Here is a 16,187-nt window from a genome sequence, read left to right as displayed (position 1 = left end):
TTAGCCATTGGAGGTTCTTTATGTTATGACAAATGATTCTTGCCAATGAATTTAAATTGTTATTCTTAATTGTTAATAGACATAATTGGACAATTACTGGTTGGTCTTTGAATAGAAAAGGAAACAAATGATTAACTAATTTAATCTCAATTGTTGTAACAATTGAGACTCTATTTAACTCCATCTGGTGAGGGAAAATTAAATAGTCTCGAACTTTTTTTCGTCAATTTTGTTTTTCGAGGAAACAAAAAGTTAAACAATTGAATAAACGGAAGAATTAATTTTTATTTCCAGAAAAAATGAAGGTCAAAATTTCGTGACAATTACATCAATGACATTGAACAAATGGTTAGATAATTTACATTATGATTATTATTGATTCAATTTAGAGTTAATTATGGACACAAATTGGAACTGGATTTGACCAACGTCCAGAAGGTAAACAAATAGTTTGATCCCTTCCATTTAATTTCATTAGATGATTGTTGGCACAATTAAAGATAACTTTGGTATTCATTTTGATTTCATTAGTGTTAATTTGAATTCCATCAGGTAATTGAAGTTCAGGACAAAAAATTGCTACGAAAATATTGAGAAAAAGATTCATTAATAGAAAAAAATCGATCAATAGGTCAAAATGGTTATTCGAATGTTTTGTTTCGTTACCTTTAACTATGATTGTAACTGAATGTCGGTGTTTAACTGGAGTAACACAGGTATAAGTACCTGAGTCTGTTTCATCGGCATGATAGATGGACAGACGATATTCAAGGGTCGAATCACGAGCGGGGTCAGTTGTCCATCCTTGAGGGTAAGCTCGATGACCATGGTCAACCTCCCAAACGGGTGTACCAAATTTACGAATCCAAAGACACTCAAGATGTAATATTGTTCCAGGATGAACAATTAGGTGACCATCATTACTTTGAGCAATTGGACCGGACAGATGACGGAATAAAATTGTCGGAGGTTTTTCAACTAAATAAAAGGGACAAAAAATTAGTCGATCAATTAACCTTAATTATGTTGAATTGAAAAACTTACGTGCATAATCATGTTGCTGTGAAAGTCCATAGCAAACGGGCTTAACTCCATCCCAATCACCATAGACACATTTCCTTGTTGAACTACCCTGTAAACTGTATTTACCAATATCAAGGCATCTCAACTTGATTACAGTGCCCGAGGGATAATCGGCCTCATGAATTGGCTGAGTATCTTCAATGAAAGCAAGTACATGGTCACCAATGGTTATACCATATTCAAAGGTACAACTTGCATTCATCAATGAATCCAGATTCAGGTTATCATCATTTTCATCCATACAGGGTAAACTTACACCCAACCATGAGCCTGAATTTGAATCACAGATAAGTTTCCATGAGGTTTTCCTAAAGGTACGCTGCTTATTAACTCCAGGACCTGCAAGTGGGATACATTTAAATATAACCTCTGAACCCGGTGGTAAGTAACCTTGTTCATAGTAATTGATACCCTGAGTTTCATTCAGTGTTTCATTTGATGATTGAGAAATATTGAACAAAGAGTTAATTGTTTCATTGGCACTGTTGATAAATGATTCAGTGAAACTATCAATTGATGATAATGAAAAGTCAATAGTATCACTTGTGAAACTTTTTGATGATTGTGAAGATGATGGTGTTGTTGTTGTAGGTGATGGGGATGTTGTTGGTGGCACAATGGTTATCAATTGATTATCGGGAAATTTGAGCAATGAATTATAATTTTGAGGAGGTGGACACCATTTAAATGACCTTAGACTATCACTGAGTCCATCTAAGTATTTCTCTTCCTTAGCATCTTCCTCAATTATTGCCACAACTCTTGCATCTTCATCTTCATCAATTGTGTCAGCAACTTTTTCTTCACCTCTTCTTGCAAAACTGTCCATTTCTGGTCTAGTTTTACTGAAACTTTCAGATGATAAGGAGGGAGAACTTGTTGATAATTTAATACAAGCGGGAGCTTCAGGACGAAATTGACCTTCAATACAACGGATTGGACGATGGGTTGACCTTGAATAATCAGGTGATAAACACTGATATTGGACAAAAGATCCAGATGAAACTGTTTTTCCTGCCCGATAGCCAGACAAATATTGACCATGAAAAATTTCAGGTAAGCGACATGATGATGGATAACATTCAGGCCAAGTACCGTTAACTACTTGCCAGTTACCCGATGAACAAGATATATTAATAGATGAAGGTATAGATGAAGATGCTGTTGAAAGTGATGAGGATAAAGGTGATGAAGGTGTTGTAATAATCTGATAACCTGAATTACAGATGATTGTTATATTTTCACCCGATGAAACTTTTGATCCCGGTGGTAGAGATGATGATGAATTTAAATTGACCATAAAATATTGACCATTGTCAAGGGTTGGAATTGAACATGGTGTTAATAGACAAACAGGAGTTCGAGGTTTCCATTGGCCTTTTATACACTTGACTGTCCGATTTTTGCCAATATTCAGTGAATACTTTGAACTACATGAAACCTGAATCAATGTACCATGAGGATTAGTTTCATTGGCTGAATGGGAACCATGGAAGCCTTGGACAGTGGTCACCTCCATCCAAGGTGTACTTTCAATTGGCTTACAATCAGCTGATAATATCAACATATGAAAAGAAAAACAATTGATTACAATCAACAAAACTAAGAAAAATTGAAAAGACAAATTGACATTTAAAGTGAGAAACAACTTAGTTGATTAGATCAACAGTTAATTGTTTTATCAGCAAGTGCAATTTGGAAACAATTAGAATGAGAATTAGCAATTAAGGTCTAGAATTGTTTAGTTCATCTGTTGATTCATTTTGTTCATGAAAATTCAGTTCCAATTCCCTTTAACATGGACCCACTCACCTCTCCACCTTCACTTGTAATTGTCCTAATCCTTTTCCAATTTTGATTAAAAGATTAAAAGTTAATCTATTATGAGAAAGATAATCAAAAAGAAAAAGGTAATAGAAAATAAATTATCTTTAATTGTTGAGAAACAATTAACTCACAATACAAGGAGGAGAAAAAGTTTTCATCTACTAACCTGAAGTAACTATTTTATGTTATTAGAAAAGATTATCTCTCAAAGATTAAGATGAAGATGAAGATTAATATGATGATAAAGATAATGATGATGATTTAGATCCAATTCTCATTAATGGATTGATTGTTATTTTCTTTTAACATCGATTATCATATGATAACAATTAAATTCTCTCTCGTTTTCTTCTCTTAGGATTTTCCAATTGGATATTAGGATAATTTGCTTTAAAACATTTAGGTAATTCTGATGGTGACCATTGACCATCAACACAAGTAGCCCCAGGGGGACCTGAGACCAAGAATCCTTTATCACATTCATAAACAATTTGCTTATTATTCATAATCTTTCGGACATATGGACGATAATCATACATTCCCATGTGACCTACCAATAGGATTCGACCGCGATCAATGGATCCAGGGAATGGACAATAAACTAACGAAAGGTCAAAGAAAAAAAAAAGAAAAGGAAAAGGTCAAAGTGTAGAGGATTATAAAGAGTTGTATTTATGTATATAATATGAAAATAAATGGAGTGATAATCCAGTTGAAGGGAATTGAAATTTTCACCCAAAGTTAAATTGATTAATTGTATTTACATTTTCATTTAAAGTAACAACATTAATCATTGACCAGTAGTGACCAGTAAACATATACGAATATGTGAAATTGATTGTAAACTTTACATTCAATCAATAAAATCGCACTTGACTTGATATAATTCTCATATTATAATGATAACAATTAACTTTTAATGAAAGAAAAAGTTAATTTAAATTTTGTAATATTTACTTTTGTTAATTAATTAGTCTAATTAATTAGTTTACTTGTAGAAGGGGAAAAGATTATGATGATTAATCAATTACCTTCATGACAAACTGGTGTTGCTTTTGTCCATTTACCAAAATTACATTGAGTTGTATTAAAGCCAATCAGATTGTAACCATCGGAACATTTATATAAAGCTTTTGACCCATGGTCAGTTTTGGGGGCAATGACAATACCATTTTTAGGTCGATCAGGTAATCTTTTACATCGAGCTGATGAACAATTAAGAGAAACAATAAGAAAATGTGACTTAACTACATGTGTATAATACTAATTATAGAGTGTAAAAGCTTGATTGATTAGTTAATTGTGATTTGATCCTAACAACAACAACAACAACAACAACAAAAAACTCATCTTCAAGTTATTGTCAATGTAAAGTAATTAGAGTTAAATTGTTGGTAGGATGAGACAATTCAATGGTTGAGTTAACTTGTAATCAAAGGAGTATCAAAATCTGGTAATCATGATAATCTTAATTTAGTTACATTTTAATAGGTGACTAAGAATTTAATTAACACGAAAGGGTTATAAATCTGATCCTTTGATCAGTTGATCAACTTTTCATGATGATGGAAAAAACTAAATTAACTTTAACATTTAGCATCTTCATCCTTCATCCACTCAATTCACCCTGTAAAAGATTCACTTGAAACTGTTGAGATGTGAAATTTCAACTTGACACTAAATTACAAATGGACAATACTGATAATATTAAAGTCTATGTAATAATAATGATATAAGTTGACAGAGAAATAAAGAAGAAAAGTTTTATATTCTTTTCTCTTGAATTTTTTGTCAAATTTTGCTATTCAGTAAAAGTTCATGTTCATTTTCATGATATATATTATAAATACTATTATATAATAGTAATAACAATAATCTCAAATTGTTATATTACGAATTCCCTTGATTCCTATTCCTATTTCATTTCCTATTACATTTTCACGACACTTTCTGAATTTATCATGTTACTCTTTATATACACATTACATGTTTGCTAACTGTAAGAGTTAAAAGTTGATGATGAGATGATGATGATGATGATGATGATAAGATTTTCCCTGAGAATTGAAATTGTCACAAACCAAACAAACTGTCACCAGAAAATAGGGGAAAAAAGTCTCAACAGATTAAAAGTGATCAACAAATTTATCCAGAGAAAAATTAAAATTGACTCTACTTTTCAATCCCAATAAATCATTGGAAAGTGATGACAATCATTACCTTTGATTTGGTCAAGATTATCAACTTCAATTTGACCTATTGACCTTCTCAGGTCAGTCTCTGTTTTTTTGATAATCTTTCTGAATGAGTGTCTATGAATTGTTAATATTATAAGTTGATTGTTGTTTTATTACAATGGAAAAAAAGTTAATTGTAATCATGATTGTTTATCATCACTTGTCATCAACATTGTCTCCATTCAGAGTGTCACTCATTTGTTAAGTCCAGTTTTCTTGACCAGTAGGATAGTATTTGATTTGATATTAATTCAAATCCAGTTAAACTGGACTTGTCATGTTATTTAAGTAATAAATTATCACTCTAATTGTTATTAATATAATATTATCAAAGCGATTTGATCATCATCATCATCATTATATATTTAGCAATGGTCATCATAATATTGATAATGTTTATGGTCCAGATATTTTTTGGTCAAGTGTCCTTATGGGAAATTAAACTGACCATTGTAATTTAATGTCCATTAAAAGATATAAATATTAACAATAATAATTAGCAAAAGTTAATGAGATTGAGAGAGGGATTGGTAATTAAATGTCAATTATCATTCATTTAATTGATCATCAAACTCTTATTATGGTTAATAGGATCAAATTGAGTTTCTTAATTGTTTTGATGAATAAAATTATTGAAATTAAATGAAATGTGTTGATCAAACACTAATCATGTTAATTTTGTATACTTTTTGTTGATTGTAAATATTGTAATAAATAGTTACCATGTTAACTCATGAAATTGAAAAAAAAAATTCTGACTGAATCATCATATAAATATGATAATATTATGGTGATGATGAAGATTTTTTTTTCATCATTCATTTTTTCACCGAGATGATAATGAAGATGAAACCTTAATATTTGTGCTGCTGATGCATCAATGAATTAGTTTCAGATGATGATAAAGTTTTTCGCATGGATCAACATCTTTTATTTATCATCATTTTCCATCATGTAAAAAGTGAGAGAGAGAGAGATGATGATGATGATATTAGTAATAATCAAGATTCTGAGCAAATTTATCTGATTCGTTCATTGATAGATGCATGATTGTTTCATAATTGCATTCGATACAAAGGGAGAAAGTGGGTGGAAGATGACGAGAGGAAGATCATTTTATTTTCTTCCTCTTCTTCCTTCACTTGTTATCATTTATTATTTTCTCGGTTCAATTGTCCTTTAATCATTTTCCTTTTCTTATATTAAATATTATTACAATCAACAAATTGTTGGTTCGACGATTAATAAACAAGCAGAAAGAGAGAGAGAGAAAAAATCTTATTCCATTCTAATGGTATTTTAATCATTTAAGACTCTGATGATTACCATGATTAAGTCAACTAACAATTAATTAGCTAATTACCATGTGAATAGAGACAATGAGTAAAAAAACCAGAAAACATACAGAAAGTGAGAGAGACAGAGAGTTAAATTAACACGAGTGAAAACAAATCATTTCATCATGATTTCCATGATTAGTGTTGACTGAATTTCTGTTGAATCTTTTTCTTACCTGGAATACATTTGGGTATATGAGTCCAAGAGCCATTATTACACAGGAAAGGTGATGCGGTTGATGAAAGTTCATATTGTGGTTTACATGTTGCATTGATTATGGTACCATGAGGAACCCTTGACCCTGGGGCGATGTTATTGATACGACCATTTATTATATCAGGAACCAAACAAGGAGCATAACAACCAGGTAAAGGGTGTGACCAGGTGCCATCTTCTTGGCATTTTGCTGATTCAGATGGACCAATGAAGACCATGTCTTCGTAACATTTAAACCAAATCTTTGAGCCAACTGAGGTTCGTCTACCTTCAATGTAACCATTAGGCAACCCTCCGCCTCCACCTCCACCGCCGCTGTCAAAACCAGGAAGTTGACATTCAATCTCAATACATTTGGGTGTCTCTCCTTCCCATTGTTTATCTGAACCACAGGTTCGACTCACAAGTCCAACTAATGAGTACCCGTAGCGACAATCATAAGTGACCGTTGACTTATAATTAGTTGATGTATAATTTGCTCTTCCATTTTCAGGATCAACAGGTTTCTCACATCGAACAGCTGATTGAAAGAGAAAGAAAAAAGTTTTCGTTTTCCTTTTGTTTCGAAATTCGTTTTTTTCCTCTCACATACACACACAAAAAAGAAAACAATTATATGCTTGACCAGTACAATGAGAATGGTCAATAATTACATTCACTGACACAACAAGAAAAACAAAGGGACAAATCAACTTTGACCCATCCTTTGACCATCACAAGCAACAAGATTATCATCATTTTGTTGGGAATCCATTTTCTTGGTACATTCAACATGCATTAATTATTATCAATAATTGATTAAAATTACCATTAAGTAAGATGATGATGATGATGATATTATCATAATGTATTATTATCATTGTTGACCAATCGTTCAGCACATATAATTAACTTTATGTATCAGAGTTAAGACTAAATTGTAATGATAATAATAAATCATCAATCACTGACCATTAAACATAATGATAATAATATCAAGATGATACACAAATATCAATAAAGCAAAAACAAAATAGTTTTATTCAAGATTCCCATGAACCAAATTGACCAATAAGATGATAAAACTGACCATTAAATCAAAATCAATAAGATTATAGTTTTTTCATCATTGTGATTATCAGGATGAGTAATAATACTGAATAATAATGAACATTGTGAGCATTTTGATACTTACGTATACATGTTGGTGCGATTCCTGACCACTGTCCATTTGATTGACAATAACGGGAAGATCGACCCTTGATCAGGTAACCCTGATCACAGGAATAAGTAACTTTTGAGGTGAAGGTGTTCATGTAACCCTCTTTAGAACCATTTTCGATATCCCCTGGATGACCACAACTTTTAGCTGGACAACAATGAAAGGAATAAAAAGAGAACAAAAATGAAAGAATTTTTTCCCCTTTGGAATATTTTTATCTTCTTCCTACAGAATTATTCTTGTTATTTCAATGAATTCATTTTCATTTGTTATCTTACTGATGAACTTTCCCCTCCTAAAGTTATCATGAAATTATCATGAAGCTTATTCACATTCCAACTTTTTTTTTGTTGACCAGAAAAATCAACACAATAACAATGATAATCTCTCGCATTGTCATCATTTTATCCTCATCTTTTGTCATTATCATCTTCATTTCTCTCTATCCTTTATCTTCATCATTATCATTCCCAGTTCATTCTCTATCTACCTCAGAATTTTCATCTTGTTCTTCAGTTCTGTCACATTTTTCTCATCTTTTTTTCTATTCTTTTTTTTCTTCTTCTTCTTCTTCACCTATTCTTTTCATGTTTTTTGATTATTTTTATTAAAATCAGATTTGATGGTCATGATGACGAAGAGAGGGAGAGATGAAAAGAATAAAATCTTTCAATATCACCATGATAATCATGAGGAGTTGAAGATTTTCCTTCTTTTGTCCAATGTTCCAATATTGATGAAGAAACAGAACAAGAAGATGAGGAACAAGGTGGAAGTGGGTGGTAAACAAGATGGAGAAAGAAGATGAACAAAAAAGAGCGAAGAAGGTTGAATTGCTCGAAGAGAATTTTTTTATATTCTTTTCTCATCATTAAATTCTTGTGATTCTTTATATGGACATGATGATGAGAGATAAATGAACTAGAAATATTCAATTTCCGAACATTTGAAAATAATTGAAAATTCTTCATCTTTTTCCTTCCTGTTTCATGATATAATCTTAAAGATCAATCCTATGATGAGTTCTTATTGATTCTTAATCGTTACAATTAGACCAAAGATTAATGAAAAATAACTGTGAGTAAATACTACTTACGAATACACTTTAGATCAGGTCCCAACCACTGAGCGGTACCGTTATAATAGAGACACTTGGCATTGGTAAACCCCTCAGAATCGTAGCCAGGGAAACAAGAATATTGAACCATATCGTCAATCGGGAATTCGGTTTGGTCTAAAGCTGCGTTGTGACGAGCGTGAGGAATAGCTAAAGGTGATCGGCATTTGGCTGTCGATTTTCATTTGGTCATTTCGTTGGTCAAAAAAGTGTTTTTTTATATATAACAATTTAGGATTTTGTTTGGGATTCAGGAGAGATTCATGGTCGAGTCATTGTTACATCAACAAACGAAAAAAAAATTTTCCGATTACATAAAAATATAATAATAAATTGAATTAAATTCATTCGCTAATGTAAATCAAATGCAATTTAACTTATGCATCAACATGCTGATTGTTGTCATGTAACAAATTGTTTACTGTTTACCTTTTAAAGTAAATTAACTTGATTATCATGCATAAGTTAATTTCATATCGACTGATATACAATTTAACTTAATTCATCCACAGATTATGATGATGATTTTCTTGATGTAATGGTCAACTTACCCTCTTTCCGACACACTGGTGGTGTATCGCTCCATGAACCATCACCCTGACATACCCTTTCCCTCGGACCGGACATGAAGTAGCCCTCTGAACAGGTATATGCCACTCGAGCATCAAAATGATTACCAGATACTTTGAATTGACCGTTTTCAATGAGTGGCACTTCATCACAATTTAAATCTAATAAGAAATTATTTCAAGGGAAAAAGTAAAAGTAAAAGTTTAAATCAACAGTTGATCAGCAAATTTTTGGGACTTAATTAGTGTTTAATTAACTTACCTGGACGTACACAACTCCATCCACAAAGTCCATCACATAGACATCGCTTCCGTGTGCTTATGCAATCGGCATCGGATGTACACTTTTTTAAGCAAACTCTACCACGAGCAGCGGCTTCTTCACGAGCTCGAGGGCAAATATCATCACCAGAATCAATTATTGAATCAATTTGATTCACAGAGTCAATCACTAATTAAGAAACATATTGGAAACAATTAATATATATAAAGGGTAAGATAAAATAATCGGCTTAATTTGAGAGTCAATATGAAAAACTTGAAATAATTAACTATTCAAACAAATGGAAAGGTTGAGTTTACCTTGTTTCTTAATTGTATGTCTAATAGGGCGACTAATTAATTCACAATTAACAGAAATTGCTAAAAGAATGTAAATTTTTAATGATGATGATATCATGATAGTAAAGATTAGAAAGATTAATTTAAATCTTTTCCGGGTTCGAATTTTTTTTTTCTTTTTCTCCTCTTTTCGAGTTCAAATTTTCCAAGTCATAAGTTCTAACTCGAACTGTAACTCGACTCGATGTCAACACAGTTTGTTAATAGTTATCCTTTTATACTCGGTTTCCTATTGTAATTCTGGGAGTCAAGTTTATCATCTTATGGATGTTTATTTGAAAGCGCATGAGTTTATTATCACTGAACAGAATAACATTGATAATGTAATATGATTCCCTCGAATTCAGTTTCAAACAATTAAAATTCATCACAAATCGATAATTACAATCATAACAACAAAACTTACCTTTTAGCTTTTGTTTCAATAGCAATACACAAATGATGATAATTGATAAACATTTGATTGTTGGTGAATATCATTAACCAATCAATTTTTATTTTCTGTAACAATTAAATGGTTAACAGTTTGTGCTCGTTTAATTTCATTGATTGTTTTTTCATTTACTCAGGAAAAATGAAATATCCTGATTGTTGTCAATGTTTAATTGTTGATGCTCATTGATTGTTGGTCAATTTTTCTGTTAACATACCATTTAAATCACTAATTTAATGATCATTTTTCACTCATTTATGGTAAATTATTTGATTATCATCACTGTTTCTGTTAACATATCATAAATTAGATGATATTATGTGTGGTAATTAATAATTGATTAGTTTGATTTGATTATCTTTCTCTCTCTCACTCAGTTTCTCTATTCATTAATCAGGCCTCCCCTCGACAAATGATTCTTGCCAATGAATTTAAATTGTTATCCTTAATTGCCAATCGACATAATTGAACAATCTTGGTCTTTGATGGGCCAACTAAAAAATGAGAAAAAGGAAACAATTTATTAACCTTGAAAATTTGATTACAAATAATTAAAAGAAATCAGAATGAGAGATAAATTTATTTACCTAAATTAACATTGATTATCGTTTCATTGTAAAAACGAGAAGCTTGATTAACTCTGTACAAAACTCACCATCATAATCATTAAATTTACGCAATTAACAAAAAAGACAATTTTCTGATCCAATTAAATTGAAATAACAATTTAGGCCTGAATTTAGTTGCTAGTAACATTCATCCCATTCAAAGCTGATTGGATCAAGAGTATAATCTTAATCCGCGAAATCTTAATCTTGAGTAATTTAGTTTGATTAGGTGATGATTTATCTCAGCACCGAGTTTCATTTAATTGTATCAAACATTAACTTACCCCTTAAATTTGCTGCCTTTTGGATAATTATATTAATTTGTTTCAAACTATCAACTAAATCTTTATGATTTCGACTTCGTATTTGATATTCATGAATCAATTCACGATTGAGTACATTAAGGTCCATGTAAAGCTGCTTGACCATTTTCCTGTGACCATGAAAAGTACAATTGACATAAGAAAAAAACACCCAATTAGGGGAAGAAAATTCATTAATTGTGATTGATTGATTGTTAAAATTATCTTTTTCTTTTATTTTCTCTTCTCTTCTTCCCTTCTAATATCAACTCACCATTCTCCAAGAAGTCGAGCATCTTCAGATCGAACTACTAATGAACGAACTGCAACCGAATTCTCTGCAATATCAGCATCAATCGAAGCTCGAACCGATTGCATCTCTTCAACTTTGTTAATCAACTTTTTAAGATTATCAATATCTTCAGGGAAATCAACAGTCGATTTTAAATCAGCTAAATTAAGATAATCAACTGCCAACGATTGTACAATTTCACCGGCAACTTCCAGTGAGTTTGTTCGTATGGTGAAACTTCCCGTTTTTCCGTCCATCTCAAAGATCAACAATTTATTATCACGAAGTGAGGTAAATGTTATATCAAGACTTTCAAGGTATTCGAACTCTTCAACCAAAAGGAAATTACGATTCAACCAAAGGCAAATCTTCATTAAAGGTATAAGAAAAAAAGAGAAACTTTTTCATCTCAAGGTAATCAAATATTACGATTATTAATTAAACTAATTACTTTCTACTTACTTTACCAACTTTATCCATTATTGTGAAGTTAACCCAACCTCGAGGTTTACTTGATTCTGGAAGATTAACATTTTTTCTGAGCGCGTACATTGAGAAACGGGGAAGATGCCGACTCAACTCGAATACATGGAAATGGTAACTTCCCTTATAGCCGACGATTGATTTAATGTGTAAATCAATTGGAATATCTTTTGGTGGCCTTAACGGGATATTAAGTGTACCCGAAACCTCTGATTCTAAAGGATGGACAACATGACTTTCTCCTTTGAAAATTCCCTCGGCGAAAATGACCACCATTCGAATAATTGTTTCGTTGGTTGTTTGAAGTGTCAAATCAACTGAAGGCTTTTGATGAGCGGAAAAAAGAATCGAGAAAGGAAAAACTTTAGTCAATTTAGAGAATTCAATTTGTTTCTATTAATTATCATTTAGATAAACAGTCCATTTCCGTTTTCTATGTAAACATCCGTGTCGTTTTTCTGGTTGAAAACAAGAATCTAAATCACAGTTAATTGTTTGTTTATATTGTTATCAAATTGTTCAACTAAATCAGGTTGTTGGTTGATTGTCAATTTGTCTATGAATTAAATATGACTTGATTTGAGCTGTTAATTGTTTCCCAAAAGATTATATTAATAGTTACTAAATTTACCTTGTAAGATGTAAATCAGTAGACTAGAATTGATTAGTTCTGATGATTAATGAATGAAAATTTGATCTATTTATCGATTGATTTGATTTAATTACCTTACTATCTTCAATGTTGAGGATTAATGCTGATTTCAATTGTGTATCGGCTGGAATTGCACCATATTGATCATCTTCCGTTGAGGCTTTACCATGAATCGTTGTGTCGGCTGTTGTACTAAATTGAACATTTGACTCGTAATTTCTCAGTTCGAGAAGCAAATTTTGCTTGCGTTTCATTAAATCTCTAATTGTTTCTTGTTCATAAGTTAAATCAAGTAAGGGTTGAGGTCTCTCGGTACCTAAATTAGCCTGGTAACCCTTAATCTCACCGGATATACTCACAACAATCAATTCAATTAGACCATCAAGGTTATAATCAGCGGATAAAATTGCGGCAATTGATGAGCTTAGATTATCCTTGAAAATGACCTCACCCGTTTCCATATTACGAGCATCTATTTTACCACTTGACCAGCCAGTGATTAACTCTGGTCGACCATCATTGTTGATATCAAATCCATAGATGCAAATTGCTTGATTTTTTGATTTGATTCTCCAAAGTCTTTCCTTTTTTGAGTAAACACCAACCGTCCCATTGACCAAAGCATAAGCAAAGCATCCACCCATTAAAGGGCAAACACATTTAACCGAATCCGTTTCCGACATCTCAAGGAAAATTGATTCCTCTTTGAAAATTCTGATATCATAATCTTCCGATCCAACAATTAGCTGTAAAAAAAATTAAACTCTCCATTAATGGCGAGAATCAAAATGATCACAAGTAAACAAGAAAACAAGAAAAGATTTGAAAAATTGATGAATTGATTTTCACATTGGTAAATTTAAACTACCTCATTGTGATTATCACCATCGATATCCCAAAGAGCCAGGGTGGTAATATTATCTCCAGTGACTGTCCAATAACAGTCATTTCCTTCATAATCAAACCCTTGGATTGCACAATTACCTCCAGCAATTGCCAGAGGGCTTTCGATTGACCCTATGTGTCCAACCACCAAGGCATTAGCACCGTCAGGTATCTTCAAGTGATAATTTGTGATAAAAATAATGAATGGAAAGTCAATTGATTAATTTATCATGGTAAGAATTTGCAACAAATCAGAGTCGATAATCAGAGAGATACTTAATCTTGTTCAACACAAACAAGAAATCAACTTGATCATTTAACGATAACGATTATTTTGTTTACCTCGCGATAGAAAATGTCAACATTATTGATGACATCGTAAGTTAATATACTAGTTGGTGTTCCGAGAATTAAAACATCGGCCTCAGAATTGACCTTAAGACAACCAACGGCGATCGATCTTATCGTTTGATTAACATTGAGAAAGGAAACATCGATTCCTGCTGATGGTTGATTCCAATTTCTTTCACTTGATTGTTGAGAACGACGGAGTGGATTGTGTAAAAGAACCTATGGAAAACAGTTAAACACAAGAAATAATCAAAATTGACTGTGATTAACTTGATGATTTACAGAGATTTAATTTAATTTGTTTCGTTTTCTGTTAATTCAATTTACCTTATCACTTGTTGTTACAGCGACAACACAAGGATTAATACCATCAAATTTACCGATTGCTACTTGTCCTGGTTGAATTTTCTCATCTAAATTAATTGTAAACACAGTTTTCAACATTCTACAAGTTAATTGTCAACAATTTATTCATAAATTTTATTAGCTAAATTGATTAAATTCACTATTTTCCTTTGGTTTGTTTATCAAAATTAACCGTTGCTAAGGTTAATACTTTCAGCTAATAGAAATATAAACATGGAGACAATCATTGATTTCTCGCAATTGAATTAATTGTTTTATTATCTTGGATTTACATCTTTTTAATTGTTACATTTTGTACTTTGTTGGTAAATTAATCAAAAATTATCAACTCATTTAATTGGAAACAAATGATTTAAGTAAAGTTAATTTGTATCTTTCGGTTACATTTTGGTTAACAAGAAATTGTATCTTTTTGTTGTTGATTTGATTTCTCTCTTCTTCTTAATTGTGATTGATTTTTCTATTTTTTTTTGGTGATATGGATTAACTGATTTAGATTTAATCACTTCCATCAACATCCAACCGTTAATAATGATTCTGGACAACCCGGTGAACAACATGATGAAGCGATACTGGAAATGGCTCCTAATGAAAATGGAGGAAAAATAAAAGTTAATGATGTTTGGATTATGGTAAATTGTCAACAATTAACTAGTAACTTTGGATTAATTGGTAAGTAAATTTGATCATTTAGATGGTTAATAATAAGTTAATTTAGTTTTTTGTTTCTTACTTCGTTCTCTAATCCAGTTCATTAAGCTGTTCGGATTATATGATCTCTTGTATAATGAACAGATACGTGATCGAGCTGATTGTAGTTCCTTAATTGTACAAACTCGGATCAAATTTTCTTCATGTGATGAACTAATTAAATTGAGAAACAATAAGACAACTTGAATCACGATTAAAGAGGAAACGTTTAATTTAATCATCTTAATTGTTGCGGTGAGATTGATGGTAGTTCACAATTGATGAAGCAAAACAGTTAATAAAATTAAGAGAGAGAGAGAGGATAAATCAAAGGTGATAATTAAGATGATGAGAGAATCAAATTAAATCATTTACACACAATAAACAAATTTAAAACAAATCGTGTTTCAATTGTTAGGTAAGAGAAATTGTTTTTAAATGAGACAATTAACTGATTCTTAAAGTGTATTTATAGTTCACAATGATTTCTACCAGAAAGAGAGAAGTTAATTAATGGAAGATTATGATTAAGACAATTAATCCATCAAATCCACTAAATTGCCAAGTTCATTGTCAAGAAGAAGGTAAAATGTTAAGGTTAATTGTGGAAACCACACCAAGATACAAGAATAACAATTAAAAGGTGATTCAGATTAATTAACTTTCCCGTATTACTATTAAATGAAAAAGTACAACAATTTATCAAGTTCACTTTCTGATTATTGAACTACAATTAACTCGATGAAATCAAATTGCTGTTCTTTTGATAATATTAATTTCTCTTGATTTGTTAACAGATTTACTTTAATTCATTGGACATTGTTTCTTGTAAAAGATCAACAATTAACTTTGGAAAATTACAGAAAAACATAATTTATCTCTGTAAATGTTTCATTCATCACCATTTACCATCATT

The 16,187-nt window shown here is 31.3% G+C and overlaps 2 protein-coding genes across 3 annotated transcripts; both read right to left on the bottom strand.

Moving 5' to 3' along the window:
- Window positions 1-271: 271 nt before the first annotated feature.
- LOC128386317 (uncharacterized) lies at window positions 272-10,396 on the bottom strand. 2 transcript variants are annotated; one of them, XM_053345335.1, is made up of 10 exons: window positions 10,171-10,396; window positions 9,851-10,039; window positions 9,571-9,750; window positions 8,999-9,190; window positions 7,876-8,049; window positions 6,661-7,221; window positions 3,942-4,115; window positions 1,045-2,634; window positions 667-978; window positions 272-579 (listed from the first exon to the last, which is right to left on the bottom strand). In XM_053345335.1, the coding sequence occupies exons 1-10, from the start codon at window positions 10,265-10,267 to the stop codon at window positions 392-394; spliced, it is 3,657 nt and encodes a 1,218-aa protein (XP_053201310.1). In that variant the 5' UTR covers window positions 10,268-10,396; the 3' UTR covers window positions 272-391. The 2 variants fall into 2 exon arrangements, with proteins under 2 accessions (XP_053201310.1, XP_053201311.1); XM_053345336.1 differs by lacking the exons at window positions 7,876-8,049; window positions 8,999-9,190.
- A 201-nt stretch (window positions 10,397-10,597) lies between these two features.
- Window positions 10,598-14,992, bottom strand: LOC128386371 (Bardet-Biedl syndrome 2 protein homolog). The gene is made up of 8 exons (XM_053345399.1): window positions 14,543-14,992; window positions 14,207-14,434; window positions 13,848-14,036; window positions 13,054-13,725; window positions 12,307-12,651; window positions 11,827-12,212; window positions 11,535-11,683; window positions 10,598-11,136 (listed from the first exon to the last, which is right to left on the bottom strand). The coding sequence occupies exons 1-8, from the start codon at window positions 14,657-14,659 to the stop codon at window positions 11,036-11,038; spliced, it is 2,187 nt and encodes a 728-aa protein (XP_053201374.1). The 5' UTR covers window positions 14,660-14,992; the 3' UTR covers window positions 10,598-11,035.
- Between the last annotated feature and the right edge of the window lie 1,195 nt (window positions 14,993-16,187).

This window comes from Panonychus citri, unplaced genomic scaffold, assembly GCF_014898815.1.
Source record: "Panonychus citri isolate SS breed McGregor unplaced genomic scaffold, ASM1489881v1 Contig00068, whole genome shotgun sequence".
Taxonomy (NCBI): domain Eukaryota; kingdom Metazoa; phylum Arthropoda; class Arachnida; order Trombidiformes; family Tetranychidae; genus Panonychus; species Panonychus citri.
Note: the sequence above shows the minus strand (reverse complement) of the source record. Positions and strands in the feature narration are given on the sequence as shown.